At 46.1% G+C, this 15738-nt stretch overlaps 1 protein-coding gene across 1 annotated transcript in view; it reads right to left on the bottom strand.

The window, feature by feature from the left end:
* The window catches only part of dhx36 (DEAH-box helicase 36), a 60865-nt gene extending 45341 nt beyond the window's left edge, over positions 1-15524 (bottom strand). Inside the window, exons 1-5 of the mRNA XM_033031801.1 lie at positions 15342-15524; positions 9810-9937; positions 6785-6983; positions 4104-4142; positions 1125-1295 (exon numbers count right to left, since the gene is read on the bottom strand). Of these exons, the coding sequence (XP_032887692.1) occupies positions 1125-1295; positions 4104-4142; positions 6785-6983; positions 9810-9922 (522 nt within the window). The 5' untranslated portion in view covers positions 9923-9937; positions 15342-15524. The remainder of the gene's footprint in view (positions 1-1124; positions 1296-4103; positions 4143-6784; positions 6984-9809; positions 9938-15341) is intronic.
* Positions 15525-15738: the final 214 nt, after the last annotated feature.

Genomic DNA, 15738 nt, shown 5'->3' with positions numbered 1-15738 from the left:
TAGGATAGCCAAGCTGGTTTTCTCTCTCCCGCTCCCCCAGTTTAGATACTTGTTCCAGAACCCACATGAATAATTAAAAGCACAAAAACATTGAACTGAAGCATTACTACTTCATAAAACAGATTAACTTAAAAAAAATGTTGGCAAGTCTTTTAAAAATCTACTTGCTGCTGCATGTTTTCATTATCCTGCAGCATTTCCTCAATAATCTGTTTAGGAAGGAACTGCAGATGCTGGTTTATATCATAGACACAAAATTCTGGAGTAACTCAGCGGGTCAAGCAGCATCTCTGGAGAAAATAGATAGGTGACATTTCAGGTTGGGACTCTTTTTCAGACTGATTCTCAGAGGTGAAGAACTCCGAAGAATCAACCTCAGAAGTAATTCTTCTTTACCCCATCTTTCTTTATTCTGAAACAATGCCTGATAATTCTCATACTCCACCAAAACTATTTCAACATCTCCTGTCAAGTTCCTTAGAACCTTGTACATATCAAGAAGAATGAGTCCGAAGAAGGTCCCCAACCCAAAACGCCACCTATCCATGTTCTCCAGAAATGTTCCCTGACCCACTAAGTTACTCCAGCATTTTGTGCTTTTTTTTGTAAACCAACATGACCAATTCCCCCCCCCCCCTCCCCTCCCCCAGGGCAAGAATGTTGAAGGTGGCCGGCCGAGGGGAGGGACGACATTTCGGGGGTCGACCAGATGGAGCCGACGGCTGCAAATGGCATTTATCCTTGATTCTTCAGAGTTCTTCACCTGAGAATTATTACACTTGCTTTGTGTCACAATATTTTACCCAGTGGCATTTTTAATTTTAGAGATACAGTGCGGAAACAGGCCCTTCGGTCCATCGAGTTCACCCTGACGAGGAATCCCCGAACACCAGCACTATCCTATACACACTTTGGGCAATTTACAATTTTACCAAAGCCAATTAACCTACAAACCTGTACGTCTTCAGAGCGTGGGAGGAGCACCAAGAGAAAACCTACGCAGATCACGGGGAGAATGTGCAAACTCCGTACAGACAGCCCTCGTAGTCACGATCGAAACCGGCTCTCTGGCACTGTAAGGCAGCAACCGCTGCACCAAGGAATCGCAAGGTAAAGGGACTTACAGAGATGGCGCTGATCCGACGAGGCTGGGTGCATATAACCCTGCACAGAGAGCCCACTCCTCTCTCGATGTAGTCGTCCAGAATGAACTGGGTCACCTGCGTGGTTTTCCCACAACCCGTTTCTCCACTGATGACAACCACCTGGTTCGCTTTGATCAGGTCGACCAGTTCCTGCAATGCAGTTTTGCAAAAAAGGTCAGTAAAAGTTTACACCTGAGATATTATCGTGCTGAGATGTCAATGTTCCTATCACAATATGGGGAAAAATGTTGCATCATATTGGCCACTGACCTTTGCTTTCTACTTCATTTAATTCCCACTTTGTATATAAAATTCTGAGGGGCATAGATAGGGTAGATAGTCAGTCTTTTTCCTCATGGTGGAAATGTCCAACACTAGAGGGCATAGCTATAAGATGAAAGGAGGAAAGTTTAATGGAGATGCGTGGGGCAAGGTTTTTTATTACATAGAGATTTAGCTGTTTCATTCCTATCTCTCGACTCAGCTGTAGCTCAATATTACTGCTACTATACATAGAATACAGGTCAATTCAGCACAAGAATGGGCCGTTTAGCCCACAATGTTTGTGCCAAATCTGATGCAAAGTTAAACTGATCTTATCTGTGTGTACATGATCCATATTCCTCTATTCTCTGCATTTCCGTGGGCCTGTATTAAAGACAAACACCATTATCGTATCTGCCTCCACCACCACCCCTGGCAGATTGTTCCAGGCCCCCACCACACTGTAAAAAAACTTCCCCACGCATCACCATTAAAACTTTACCCCTCTGACCGAGTAGCTATGCTCTCTAGTGTTGGACATTTCCACCCTGGGAAAGTCTCTGACTGTCTACCTCATCTATGCCTCTCCTGATTTTTTGTACAAAAACATTGTCAGAAGAACTGCAGCATCAGATGCCACTCCAAAGATCCCAGTCAGGCTGATTGGCACAGACTGAACTAATGGAGGTGCTGTTGTCAATTTAAAAAAAACAATAGATGAAGATAAAATATCCAGGCACCCCAGGATGTCCCAGCTAATATTCATCCCTCACCTAGCTCTTCTGGGAGCAACAGCTCTGGCTACTGACATTTGTGCAAGCCATCACCCACCCATTCACACCAGTTTTATGTTAACCCACTTGTTATCCACCCCTTAGTTTAGTTTATTATTACATGTACCAAAGTACAGAAAAAGTTATTTTGCAGCGTGCTCTCCATTCAGCTGAAAGACAATAAATGATTATAATCGAGCCGTCCACAAGGTACAGATAGATACAGGATGAAGGGATTAACGTTTAGTGCAAGATAAAGTCCAGTGAAGGCCGATTAAAGATAGGGGCAATTTTACGGAGGCCAATTAACCTACAAGCCAGCTGTCTATGGGATGTGGGAAGAAACCGGAGTACCTGGCGGATACCCATGCCGGCACAGGGAAAACGTGCAAACTCCATACAGACAGCACCCGAGGTCAGGATCAAACCCGGGGTTCTATCCCTCAATATAATTATAACGTGGTCCTTTGTTCAATTATGAAATCCAGCCCTTGGAACAACAGATTAAATGTAAAAAGAGAACTTAACAAGCAAAATCAGTTGTTCTAACTGGAAGAGTTAGTGGCCGATGCAAAGATATTATTAATTCACCCATTTATCCATGCACAGTCAAATCCAGAAAGCCTGCTGATACTGCAGCCTCTTTAGAACGACCTGCTGAGTGACATTTTCATTAATGTGGTCACAGCTCTGCACTGATCGATGGGACATGGACAATTTGTTATCGCTGCGATCAGCAGAAATCTGCTAATAGCTAAATTCCATTGAGAAATTAAGTTTGTAGTTATTCGAGCAACTGGTCTTAGTTTTGGCAGCAGCCACCATCAAATACCTATCCCATGAGCAAGAGTCAAGGGTCAGGAGCGTTTAACTGTCGTATGTACCAACAACAGAACAATGACATCCTTACTTGCAGCAGCATATTTACACGGTACACTGAACACCATACACAGTAATGCAGAGTTCTCGGGCCGATCCGATCGAAGGTGACGGAGAGTGGCCCTGCAGGACCTGGGGCTTACCGGGATCGGGCGCCGCTCCCGTGGGACTTTGGAAACGGTGCCTAAACAGGGGGGCACCCGCATATGTAAATATGCAAATTGATTTTCATGGTGCGGTTGCAGATGTGACAAATAAAGCAGCATTGAACCATTAATGTATTCACACGGGGCAGGGAGCTTCCCTCAGCACTGTCACTAAATGCACATTACAAACTGGAAACAAGCTCCAGCTAAACGTGGAGTGAAGTTTGAGCAAACACAAAGAACTGAGAACTCAGCGGGTCAGACAGCATCAGTGCAGATAAACGAACAGACGATGTTTTGGATTGGGATCCTTCTTTAGACTCGTGTCTCCATGCAGTGCAACCTATTCCTTTGCAACACCCATCTCATCTTGTGTTTCTTCAGATTTTGGTTGAATACAGATTTTTAAACAGTCTCATTATTTTTAAATCCAAAATTTACCACATGGATAAAAAGTTATCAACATCCTCCATTGTACTTCCAGAAATAATCCAGCTTGTATATCTCAGCAGAGAGAAGAAACTGCAGGTGCAAAAACAAAGTGCTGGAGGAACTCAACGAATCAATCAGAATCTGTGGGGGGGGGGGGGGGGGGGGGGAATTGATTTGGGTCTTCAGACTGAGGAATGGTCCCGACCGAAACGTTGTTTGTCCATTCCCTCCACAGATGCAGCCTGACCAGCTGAGTTCCTTCAGTACTTTGCGTTTTGTATATCTCTGCATTGTTTTACAATTACAGCAAAATCATCCTTTACTGTCCCTGGAATATTAGGATAGGGCTTCTGGCCATTGTTTTAAAAATCATTGATACATAGTTCCCACTCTCCAAACATTGAAGGCAGTTTAACTTTTCTATATGGTATAATTTCATTATTTGTTTTTAAAAAGCCACTTACACGCTTCATGGAGTAGGAGGGGAGTTTTTCACGAAATTTCTGAGAAAATAAAAAGAGAATAAAAAAGATTAATACAACATTATTGTTAATGTTTAAAATACATTCCATTGGTTTAAGTAAAAATTGAGACTAATTTTATGCATTTAGTTATATCAATAAGACATTGATGTTTGAATAGAAGCATTGTAAAAATAAGCAAATTCAAAAAACCGCTAATGCTGAAACAGACAAAATGTTCAGGAAACACACAGTAGGTTCGGAGGAGGAGCCATCTTGGGGAACGGCTGCTAACCAGCAACCGTCCGTTTAATTCGCTTTTTTAAAAAAAGTTTTGAGTAAGTCCTGTGTTTCGTCCGTTGGAGAAATGAACTTTTTAATGTGGGGGGTAGGGGGCAATTCTACTTCTAGGTCCCTACCTGGTCGGTGAGGCAGCTTTTTCTCCGGGCTGCCCGCCGACCCGTCCTCGTGGCCTACCAGCGGGCTTAGAGCGCCGTTTCCTGGCGGGGACCGCCCAGCACCTCGGCTTCGGTGGCGGCACAGCGCTGGAGCGCTTTCGTGGAGCGGGCGATGCCTTGTCTGGGTCGCCGCGCTGGAGCTCCGGTGAGCTGTGACCACCGAGTTCAACACCTCCGGGCTGCGGGTCTGCGGAGCGGAGCGGGCGGCGCCGACTTTAACATCGGGAGCCTGGGTGCTCCAAACCGGCGTGGCCTTGTCGGCTTCGGAAGCCGCGGTCCCCAGTCAGGAAGCGGCCGTTCCAGGTGGTCCAGGCGCTGAGAGGACTCTCCCGACGCCGGTGAGAACGGCCAGGAACATCGGGCCTCTGTAGAGGCAATTGCGGTGGCCTCAATAGGCCTGACTTTGGGTGAACTGGGGATGGGGACTGGACATTGTGCCTTCCCTCACAGTGGTAATCCATTGTGGGGGGACGATTTTTTTGTCTGTAAGTAAACCTGTTAGTCTTTGTCCAAGATGGCTGTCGGAAGGGAGAGTGGACGCTGGCGCGCTTTAGCTGCCGCTGCTCTCTCTTCACACTGTGTTTTTGATTTTTTTGTTTTTGGACTGAATTCTGTTTTTAATTTGTGTCTCTGTGATGTCTTTATTATTTATTTTATTCTGATTATATGTTTTATTATTCTTGTTAATCTCTGTAAGGTGTCCTTGAGATTTCTGAAAGGCGCCCAGAAATAAAATGTATTATTATTATCATTATTAGGTCAGGCAACGTCCATGGAAAGCAACACTGTTAACACTCAGGTCAAAGACAGAGATTCAAATCAACATTGAACTCAGAACAGTGCAGCACAAGAACAGGCCGTTTGGCCCACAACGCACATAATCCATATCCCTCCACCCACTGCATATCCATGGGTCTATCCAAAAGTCTCTTAAATGCCACTATCGTATCTGCCTCCCCCACCACCCCTGGCAGCATTTTCCAGGCACCCACTGCCTTCTATGTAAAGAAACTTGCCCTGCACATCTCCTTCAAACTCTGCCCCACATCATAAAGCTATGCATTCTAGTATTTGATATTTTCATCCTAGAGAAAACATTTCTGACTGTCTACCCTATCCATGCCTCTCAATTTTATATACTTCTATTGGATCTCCCCTAACCGTCTGGCATTTCAGAGAAAACAATCAGGATGCCTGGATATTAGCTACAGGGAGAGGTTGGACAGACTTTGGTCTGTCCAACCTCTCCCTGTAGCTAATATCCAGGCATCATTCTGGTAAACCCCTGCTGCACTCTCTCCAGACCCTTCCTGCAATGCGGCGACCAGAACTGTAAGCAATACTTCAAATGCGGCCTAACCAAAGCCCTATAAAGCTACATCATGACTTCCTGCCTCCTGTGGGGCAACAAATGAAATTTGTTTGAGATATAAATGCAACTAATTCTCTACTACACATTTCTTGTGCATCAATGATTACTTTCTGCAATCAATGGTAACCATTCCTTCAGGTACCTCAACACTTAGTTCTACAACTGTCATCTTTATCTCTGGTTCCTCCTTTAAAATATTCATGTTTATCAGTTATAGGAGCAGATTAGGCCATTCAACCCATCACGTCTACTTTCCCATTCAATCATGGCTGATATCTTTCCCTCAACCCCATTCTCCTGCCTTCTCCCCATAACCCTTGACACCAGTACTGATCAAGAATTTGACAATCTCCACCATAAAAATATCCATTGACCGCCTCCACAGCCATCTGTGGCAATGAATTCCACAGATTGACTAAAGAAATTCTCCTCTCTTCCTTTCTAAAGGTGCGTCCTTTTATGCTGAGGCTATGACCTCTGTTGCTAGACTCTCCCAATAGTGGAAACCTCCTTTCCACATCTATTCTATCCAGGCCTTTCACTAATCGGTAAGTTTCAATGAGGTGCCCCCTCATCCTTCTAAACTCCAGTGAGTACAAGCTAAGTATCATCAAACGCTCGTCACATGTTAACCCAATCATTCCTGAGATAATTTGCATAAACCTCCTCTGGACCCCCTCCAAAGCCAGCCTGTTCTTCCTCAGATATGGGGCCTATTCCCTGATAATTCCCCGAACTACGTACAAACTCCGTACAGACAGCACCCGTAGTCGACCCCTGGTCTCTGGCAACTCTAATGCTGTGCCACTCTCTATTCATTCTTGACATCTTGGCACAAGTCTCAAGAGCAATACCTTCATCTCCAGGTATCTTGAACTGGTTGACTTCTTCACAAGGTCTTCCTTCAGCTCCTCATCCAAGAAGACATCCTGAGCAATGGCTTCAAAGAGGTATTCCAGGTTAGCGTTTGTCTCCGGTTTAACTTCTTTGTTGATGGAAGTGGAACTGGAAGTGGAAGTGGAAGTGGAAGTGGAAGTGGAAGAACTTGAACTTCTATGAATGGGAATGGACAATTATGTCCAGAAAAGAATGAAATAACCATTAATAACAATAGAATCTGGCTGCAGAGAGCAGCAATACAGATAATCAGTTAATCTACTTTATTTACACTAGAACCAAAACAAAGGAAGAAAACTAGCAGATTCAACGACCCGAATTAAGAGTCACAGAAACAGTCCCAACTCATCCAGGTCAACCAAGGTTTTCTTCAGCTAGTCCCATTTAGGCCTGGATAGAGAGGATGTGGATAGGATGTTTCCATTAGTGGGAGAGTCGAGAACCAAAGGACATAGCTTCAGAATAAAAGGACTTACCTTTAGAAAGATAAGGAGGAATTTCATGTCAGAGCGTTGTGAAGCTGTGGAATGGGTTAAGTCTTAGGTCTCGAGTGATATGAATTTAGATTTTAGTTTAGTTTATTGTAATGTGTAGCCAGATACAGTGAAAAGCTTTTTGTTGCATGCTATCCAGACAGCTGTAAGACTATACACAATTACAATTGAATCGCCCACAATGTAGATATAGATAAAGGGAAGAACAAGATAAAGTCCAGTAAAGTCATAAGTGAAAGGAGTTTCATTCATGATAGGAGCATCACTCATTCAATAGACAATAGGTGCAGGAGTAGGCCACTTGGCCCTTCGAGCCAGCAGCACCATTCAATGTGATCATCCCCAATCAGTACCCTGTTCCTGCCTTCTCCCCATATCCCCTGACTCCGCTATTTTTAAGAGCCCTATCTAGCTCTCTCTTGAAAGCATCCAGGGAACCTGCATCCACCGCCCTCTGAGGCAGAAAATTCCACAGACTCACCACTCTCTGTGAGAAAAAGTGTTTCCTCATCTCCGTTCTAAATGGCTTACTCCTTATTCTTAAACTGTGGCCCCTGGTTCCTGGGATCATTCTTGTAAACCTCCTCTGGACCCTCAACCCTGAAGTGTAGATGACGTCAATAGAAATGCATTTCGTTGTCTCTGTACTGTACACTGACAATGACAATTAAAATTAAAATTGAATCTGAATCTGAAATAAGACTAGCTTTCAAGGGACATCTTGGTCGATGTGGATGATTTGGCCTGAAGGGCCTGTTTCCATGCTGTATGACTCTCGACTCTACTTGCTATGGTGGGACACTCTTGCAGATCTCAAGTGTTTATATGCAAGGCCTGCAACCAACTTACTTCCCATTCACTGCATGCAACCATTTCTACTTTGAAAATATTTATGTTCGCCAACAGCAATGCAAATCAATATTCAGTCATACTTCATTTCTACATTGAAATGCCTTCCAAGCATACTAAAAAAAACAGGATCCTTGGATTGCTCACGTAAATCTGGATTGACACTCATTTTAGAATGACAATTTTGTTTATTACCTAAAAGTTATTTACCTAGAATGTAGAAACAAGCACCTGTAGATGCTGGTTTACAAAAAAAAAGTGCTGGAGTAACTCAGAGGGCCAGGCAACATCTGTGGGAGGAATGGATAGGCAATGTTTCGAGCCGGGACCCTTCTTCAGTCTGAATGTAGAAGAAAGCTTGAAAAGTGGGACAAAGCCCAGCTATTGATAAGTTTTCCGGGGGGGGGGGGGGGGGTTTGGTCGGCAGATGGATGGAATAAGTAACAAAAGTTAGAGTTGAAAAGGACTGGCATCGGTACAAAGATGAGTCTGAAGAAGGATCCCAACACAAAACGTCACCTTTACATGTCCTCCACAGTTGCTGCCTAATCCCTTGAGTTGCTGCAGCACTTGGTGTTTTGGTCAAGATTCCACAACTGCTGGAGTAACTCAGCGGGTCACACAGCATCTCTGGAGAACATGGATAGGTGGCGTTTTGAGTCACAACCCTTCTTCAGACTGATTGTGAGGGTGTGGGGTAAGAAAGCTAAAAGAGAGGAGGGGTAGAAAAAAGCTTGGCAGGTTAAAAGGTGAACACAGGCACAGGGGTGAGGTTGATAGGCAAATAATTTCTTTTTATAATGGGTGCAAGACAAAAGGATTGAAGAGTTGCAAATTGTGAAGCCAAAATGTAGATGGAATTGGGAGAGCAGGGGGAAATTGGATGGGAGCGCAGGTGGGGCACAACGGGGGGGGGGGGGGGGGGGGGCGTTTGTAAGAAGTTACCTAAAATAGGACACTACAATGTTAACCTACTCTGTAGCTCCATTCTAACAATCTGTAGGGATGTGGGGATAGGTGACTTTTACTACTTTAAATAAACATGGCACTTGGTCCACAACAGTGTGCTGCCTGGGCCACAGGTTGAGAAATATTAGTTCAGATAAACATTGCTCAAGAGAAAAGCTGCCAAAATTATCTCAGTCCTTCACAAACTGCGGGAGGAAGTCAGCAGGTCAGGCAACATCAGTGGAGGAAATTGTCAGACTAAACAAGGGTTTAGAGTTGCAACATTGAACCAGCCCCCTCGGCCCATAGAGTCCACGCTGACCCGTTCACATTTGTTCTATATTATCCCACTTTCACGTTCACTCCCTACACACCACGGGCAATTTACAGAAGCCAATTAATCTACAAACCCCCACGTCTTTGGGATGTGGGAGGAAACCAGAACACCTAGAGAAAACACACACGGTCACAGGGAGAACGTGCAAACTCAACACAGACAGCACCTGAGGGCAGGATCAGACTCAAGGTCAGAATCAAACCCAGGTCTCTGGTGCTGTGAGGCAGCAGCTCTATCAGCTGCGGAACTATGTCACACAAGGGTCCCGAAACGAAACTTCCATCACAGATATTGCCTGACCCGCTAAGTTCCTCCAGCAGTTTGTGTTTTGCTCCAGATTCCTGGCGTCCCTACCTCCAGTTTCTGCTTGAGTCGGCTGACACGGGGGAGCGTTGTTCTTTGTAGTCGCTCCGTGTCTGGACAGAGTTGAGTAATCGGGTGATATGTTCCTCTCGAGCTTCATCCATCTGCACAACTGCCCTCTGATGAAAAATAAATCATGAATATATTCATTCTTTTAGAAATCATTGCTTAAATATCAGTAAAAAAAACAAGCATTAATTAAAAATAAACACAGATGGTGCACCAGCTCTAGTGGATGGTCTTCAGTTGGCATATAGGACTAGTGTAGATGGAACATGTTGGTCGGTGTGGGCATGTTGGGTTGAAGGGACTGTTTCCGTGCTGGTCAGAGCTCCAACACTGGCGATCTCGGCAAAAGATCCCAGGCTCCGCGGTGTATAAAGTCAGCGCCGCCACGGCTGCACGCTCTGCAGACCCCACAGCTCCACGATGCTGAAGTCGCAAGTCACAGCACTCCACACGGCGACCCGGGTAAGGCATCGCCCGCTCCGCTGCAGCTTGAAGCTCTGGGCGGTCTCCAGAAGGAAAGGCGGCGCCAATCCAGGTGGTAGGCCTCGAGGAGAGGGCGAAGATGCGGCTTGGAGGAAGGACGCATCCACGCCCAGGTAGGGACTTGAAAAAACGGTTTCCCCCTTTCCCCATCCCCCTCATAAAAAAGACTAAAAGGCCTCCAAAACAAAACTTTCAACAAATTAACTTTTTTTTTAAGGAATGAAAAAACTAACAGCTGCAGGCGAGGCTGCCACACTCTATGGCGCCACCGCTCGTTACTAGGTGTTTAACGGTTGTGTTAGGAATTTCTTCATGCAGATGGGAGTTAGCCTCTGGAATTCCCTACCCCAGTTGATTGTAGAGACTAGATCCCTAGAGGCATTTCAAGATATAGACAAATTATTTACAGGTCACGGCATTGGGACTGTGGAAAACATGACACAGAAGAGTGGTTGAGCCCTGGAGCAAATCAGCCAGGATCAAAACACAAAGTGTAGAAACAAGGAACTGCAGAAGCTGGTGTATACAAAAGGAAATCAGTGGGTCAGGCAGCATCTCTGAAGGACATGGATTTCTTTCACACAAAGAGTGGTGGGTGTATGAAACGGTGCCAGAGGAGGTAGTTGAGGCACGTACCATCGCCACGTTTTAAGAAACATTTAGACAGGTACATGGACAGGACAGGTTTAGAGGGATGTAAGCCTAACGCGGGCAGGTGGGACAAGTGTAGATGGGACATGTTGGTCGGTGTGGGCAAGTTGGGGCAAGTTGGGCCAAGGGGCCTGTTTCCACACAGTAAGACTCTATAACTATGGGTAGGTGATGTTTTGGGTCGGGACAGTGCTGGAGTAAATCAACGGGCTAGGCAACATCTGTGGGAGGAATGGATAGGCAATGTTTCGGGCCGGGACCCTTATTCAGACAAGGTCGGCAGATGGATGGAATAAGTGACAAAAGCTAGAGTTGAAAAGGACTGGCATTGGTACAAAAATGAGTCTGAAGAAGGATTCCAACACAAAACGTCACCTATCCATGTCCTCCACAGATGCTGCCTAACCCCTTGAGTTGCTGCAGCACTTGGTGTTTTGGTCAAGATTCCACAACTATAGTTCCTTTTATCTCAGCCAAGATCATACTGAATGATGGGGAAGACCCAAAGAGCTAATTAGCAGAAGTGTCACTCTGGGGATTGCATAGAAAATGTATAACTCTGTAAATGAAAAATTGAAGGTTTTGGTTTGCTGCAGTTAATGGCAAAAATCTTCCCTCTTTCAATTATGTCATGAATCATTCAATTGAGGAAAACAAACAATTTTAGTTTAAAATTGGCCTTTGTAAAATAAGAAATGGTTTGTTTTAATTTAAAATTGGGTGAGAAAAGAGAGGGTCTTAAGAGATCAGAAAAAATCAGAATGTATCCATTGTTCATCATTAAAAAATAGCTTCCAAATCTCAATTGCGTAACTACTTAAACCTCGATTGTTACTCTGAATGCTGCCATTTGAACATCATGAATTTCTGGATCCAATTTAAAAATCTACTGTCTCAAGCATTTAAAATGTTACATTTGCCTTTTCACAGAACCACAGTCCAATTACAGAATTGACATTTTCTAATTCTTGTTCCAGACAATATTTTCAACGGCAGGACTCTCTTAACTTACAATTAATTTCAATGTTATTTAAAAGTGAACTTTTTTTTAAAAAGCAATCATCACATTTTTAGGGAACCGTATAGTTTCAGTTTAGTTTATTATTGTCATGTGTACCGAGGTACAGTGAAAAGTGAAAGATCGATCGGCCATGATTGAATTGCGGAGTACACTTGATGGGCCGAATGGCCTAATTCTACTATAGCTAATGAAAAGCTATTTTGTTGCATGCTATCCAGTCAGCGAAAAGACTATACATGATCACAATCAGGACGTCCACAGTGTACAGATATAGGATAAATGAAATGAGGTTTAGTGCAAGATAAAGTTCAGTAAAGTCCAATTAAAGATAGTCCGTTGATAGGTCAGGACCGCTCTCTAGTTGGTTATAGTTACGTGGTACAGTTTGTAAATTTGCCATTTCTTTATCTTCTGTCATGCCTCCAATCAACATGCAACCGATTTCATCTCCTCTTTAAAGATTACAAGATCACAGGGAGAACGTACAAACTCCGTGCAGACAGCTCCTGGAGTCACGATAAAAATTGGATCTCTGGTGCTGTAAGGCAGCAGCTCTACCCCTGCATCACTGTGTCTCCTTGGAGTGAAGCATTTATGGTCTGATATTGATACTGGCGGCAAGAAAAAGCCAGAACCTCCAGTTCCCTCCCCTCTACTTGCTGCCTGAAGAAGGGTCCCGACCCAAACAGTCATTCATTCTTTTCCTCCAAAGATGCTGCCTGACCCACTGTGTTACTTCAGAACTCTATGTCTATCTTCGGTATAAACCAGCATCTGCAGTTCCTTTCTACTCCCGATTCTAGCACCTGAAGAAAAGTCCTGACCCGAAACACCACCTGTCTATTTTCTCTAAGAGATGCTGCCTGAACCGCTGAGTTACCCCAGCATTTTGTGTCATCTTCAGTGCAAACCAGCATCTGCAGATCATTTCTGTTACTCTTGATTCTTGTTAAGCTTCTGTACAATTCCATCGTATTGTTGTACTGCCTGTACCAAGGTCTGTGTCGGCAGAGTCTGATAATCACAGACAATTGAGACAAGAGACCAGAGACATCTCCCCCACCAGTGTTCAATCCCCAAAGGTCACAACTGCTTTCATTCTATCCACAGAGATTTCCTGGCCTGCTGATTCTGCAACCTTTTTGTCCCTTCATCTGCCCTGCTGCCATTTACTTTTATATTAATCCTCCTTCTCTTTCAGAGGGGGAGGCCCAGCTTTGAAGGCAAAATAGACAACAAATGGTGGAATCTTCAGAAAACAAAAAAAGCTGCCGGAAAAACTTAGTGGGACAAGCAGCATCTGTTGAAGGAAATGGGCAGACGATGTTTCGGGCTGGGATCCTTCTTCAGGCAGAGTCCCGACCTGAAACACCACCAACATTCCCTCCAACAGCTTAAACCTGCAAGCTAAAACTCACCAGGGTTTCTTTCCCTAGCTCCTTTGAAACTCACCAGATTCACCGTATATCTTATGCCACCAAGTAGCATGGAAGAATAAAGTCCATACAGAACATATAGCACAGGAACAGGACCTTCAACCCACAATGTCCATGCCAAACATGATGACAAGATTAATCTGCCTGCACATAATCCATATCCCTCCATTCCTTGAATATCTATGTACCTATCCAAAAGTCTCTTGCATGATTCTATCGCACCTACCTCCACCACCATGCCTGGCAGCACGTTCCAGGCACTCACCACCCTCTTTGTATAAAAAAACTTGCCCCGCACATCTCCTTTAAACTTTGCTTCTGATGCCTTCTAGTATTAGATTTTTCCTTCCTGGGAAAAAGGTTTTGACCGTCTATCCTATCGATGCCTCTCATAATTTTATATACTTCGATCAAGTCTCCCTGCAACCTCCGACGTTCTAGAGAAAACAACCTGAGTTAATCCAACTTCTACCTGTAGCTAAAACCCCCTAATCCTGGCATCTTTCTGGCAAACCTCCTCTGCACCGTTTCAAAAGCCTCTGCGTCCTTCCTGTAATGGGGCGACCAGAACGGCATGCAATACTTCAAATGCGGCCTCACCAAAGTCGTATGAACTTACATGATGACTTATTGACTCTTATATTCAATGCCGCAACCATTGAGGGCAAGTATATCGTATGCCTACTTTACCACTCCATCTACTTGTGTTGCCACTTTGAAGGAGTTATGGATGTGGTCCTCACGGTCCCTCTGTACGTCAATGCTTTTGAGAGTGTTGCGTGTAACATTCCACAGTCCAAATAATCTGCTTGTGGGGTCTGTGGAGCTATATCCCCAGCATACCATTGAAGACAAGGTCGGAAGTTACTGATGAGGTGCTACATGATGGAGAACATACCCTACCCTCGCCCACTCCCACCCGCCCTCACAGCCTTCAAATCCTCCCCCAGCATCCCAACCACACACACACCCCACCCCCATCTCATAATGTTCCTTGGAACCACATCCTCCTCATCACCCCACCCCACCCCAACATCCTACCCACTCACTCACCACCCCTCCAAAATTCTCCATAGCTCCGTAGTAACCCCTAGCTCTCACTCATTCCCTCCCCACAACAACAAATAAAGCCCCCAGCATGCCTTCTCCCTCACCCCTCCAAATTCTTCCATGGTACCCCAAATTTACCACCACCCCTCAAAGCCCCACCCTCCCTCAGTCCCACCTGTCTGCATGAACCCCAACAGACCCTACCCCTCCTGCCCCTTGCCAACCCACACCCAGCCTCCTGATTACCATCACTCACTCCTCTTCCCACTACCCTCTCACTCTCCAAACTCCATCCCCAGTTTCCTAACCATACCATCCATACTCAACCCCTCCCTCTCACCTCCTTGCCCCACTCGCCCCTATTTCCCCTGCTCTCCCTTGCCTTCCATCCCGTTTTCCTCCTCACCTCTATTCCGCCACCCTCCTCCCAGCCCCTTTCCACCCCTGACCTCATTTAAGCTCCTCCTCCTTGCCCATTTCCCAGTCACCCCCACACCTCTTTGCCCCACACCCTCCACTCTCCTCACCCCGACCACTTTGCAGTTCTGCTCTTTGCCACCCCATCCACTGCCCTCCCCACCTCCTCATGCCATTGCACCTCGCCCAACACCCCCCTCCCCCCCATGCCCCAACTCTATCTCCATCACACTCATCCCGCCATCTCACCTTCTTTCTTCCCCTCTCCTCATCTTCTTGTACTCCTGCTCCATGCCCCCATCCTCTCCGCCCCAACCCCTTCCCACTCACTTCCTTCACCCTATCCCTCGTCCTCTCCATCCCCCCACCCCTCCTCCTCACCTCCTTGCCCCCCAGCTCCTCTCCCGCTTGAGCCTCAGCTCCTGGCCCCACATCCTCTCCCCACCCCCCGCTCACCTCATTGCGCTCCAGATCCTTGCTCCTGTTGCCCTGCCGCTTGGCGTACCACAGGCCGATGTCCTTGCCCTTCAGGTGCCCAGGGTGCCGGCCCCGACCCGCGCCCCCGCCCCCGCCAGGCCCGGCCCCGGGACTCGAGCTGTCCCAGCCGCCGGCGGCCGCTGACGAGGAGCCGCCGCCTCCTCCTCCTCCTCCTCCACCTCCGCCACCGCCACCGCCGCCGCGCCAGTCCCTGCGGTAACTAGAACTCATCGTCGCCTCCTCCGGCCCGGAGCCGCCGTCGCCTCCACTCGCCGTCCGTCCGCCCGCCCGTTGCACCCGGCGCCGCCCGATGGCGTCACAACCGGCCGGCGCGGCTCAATGGCGTCACAGACAGTTCTGCCTGACGTCACCATCC

This window comes from Amblyraja radiata, chromosome 13 (genome assembly GCF_010909765.2).
Source record: "Amblyraja radiata isolate CabotCenter1 chromosome 13, sAmbRad1.1.pri, whole genome shotgun sequence".
NCBI lineage: Eukaryota > Metazoa > Chordata > Chondrichthyes > Rajiformes > Rajidae > Amblyraja > Amblyraja radiata.
Note: the sequence above shows the minus strand (reverse complement) of the source record. Positions and strands in the feature narration are given on the sequence as shown.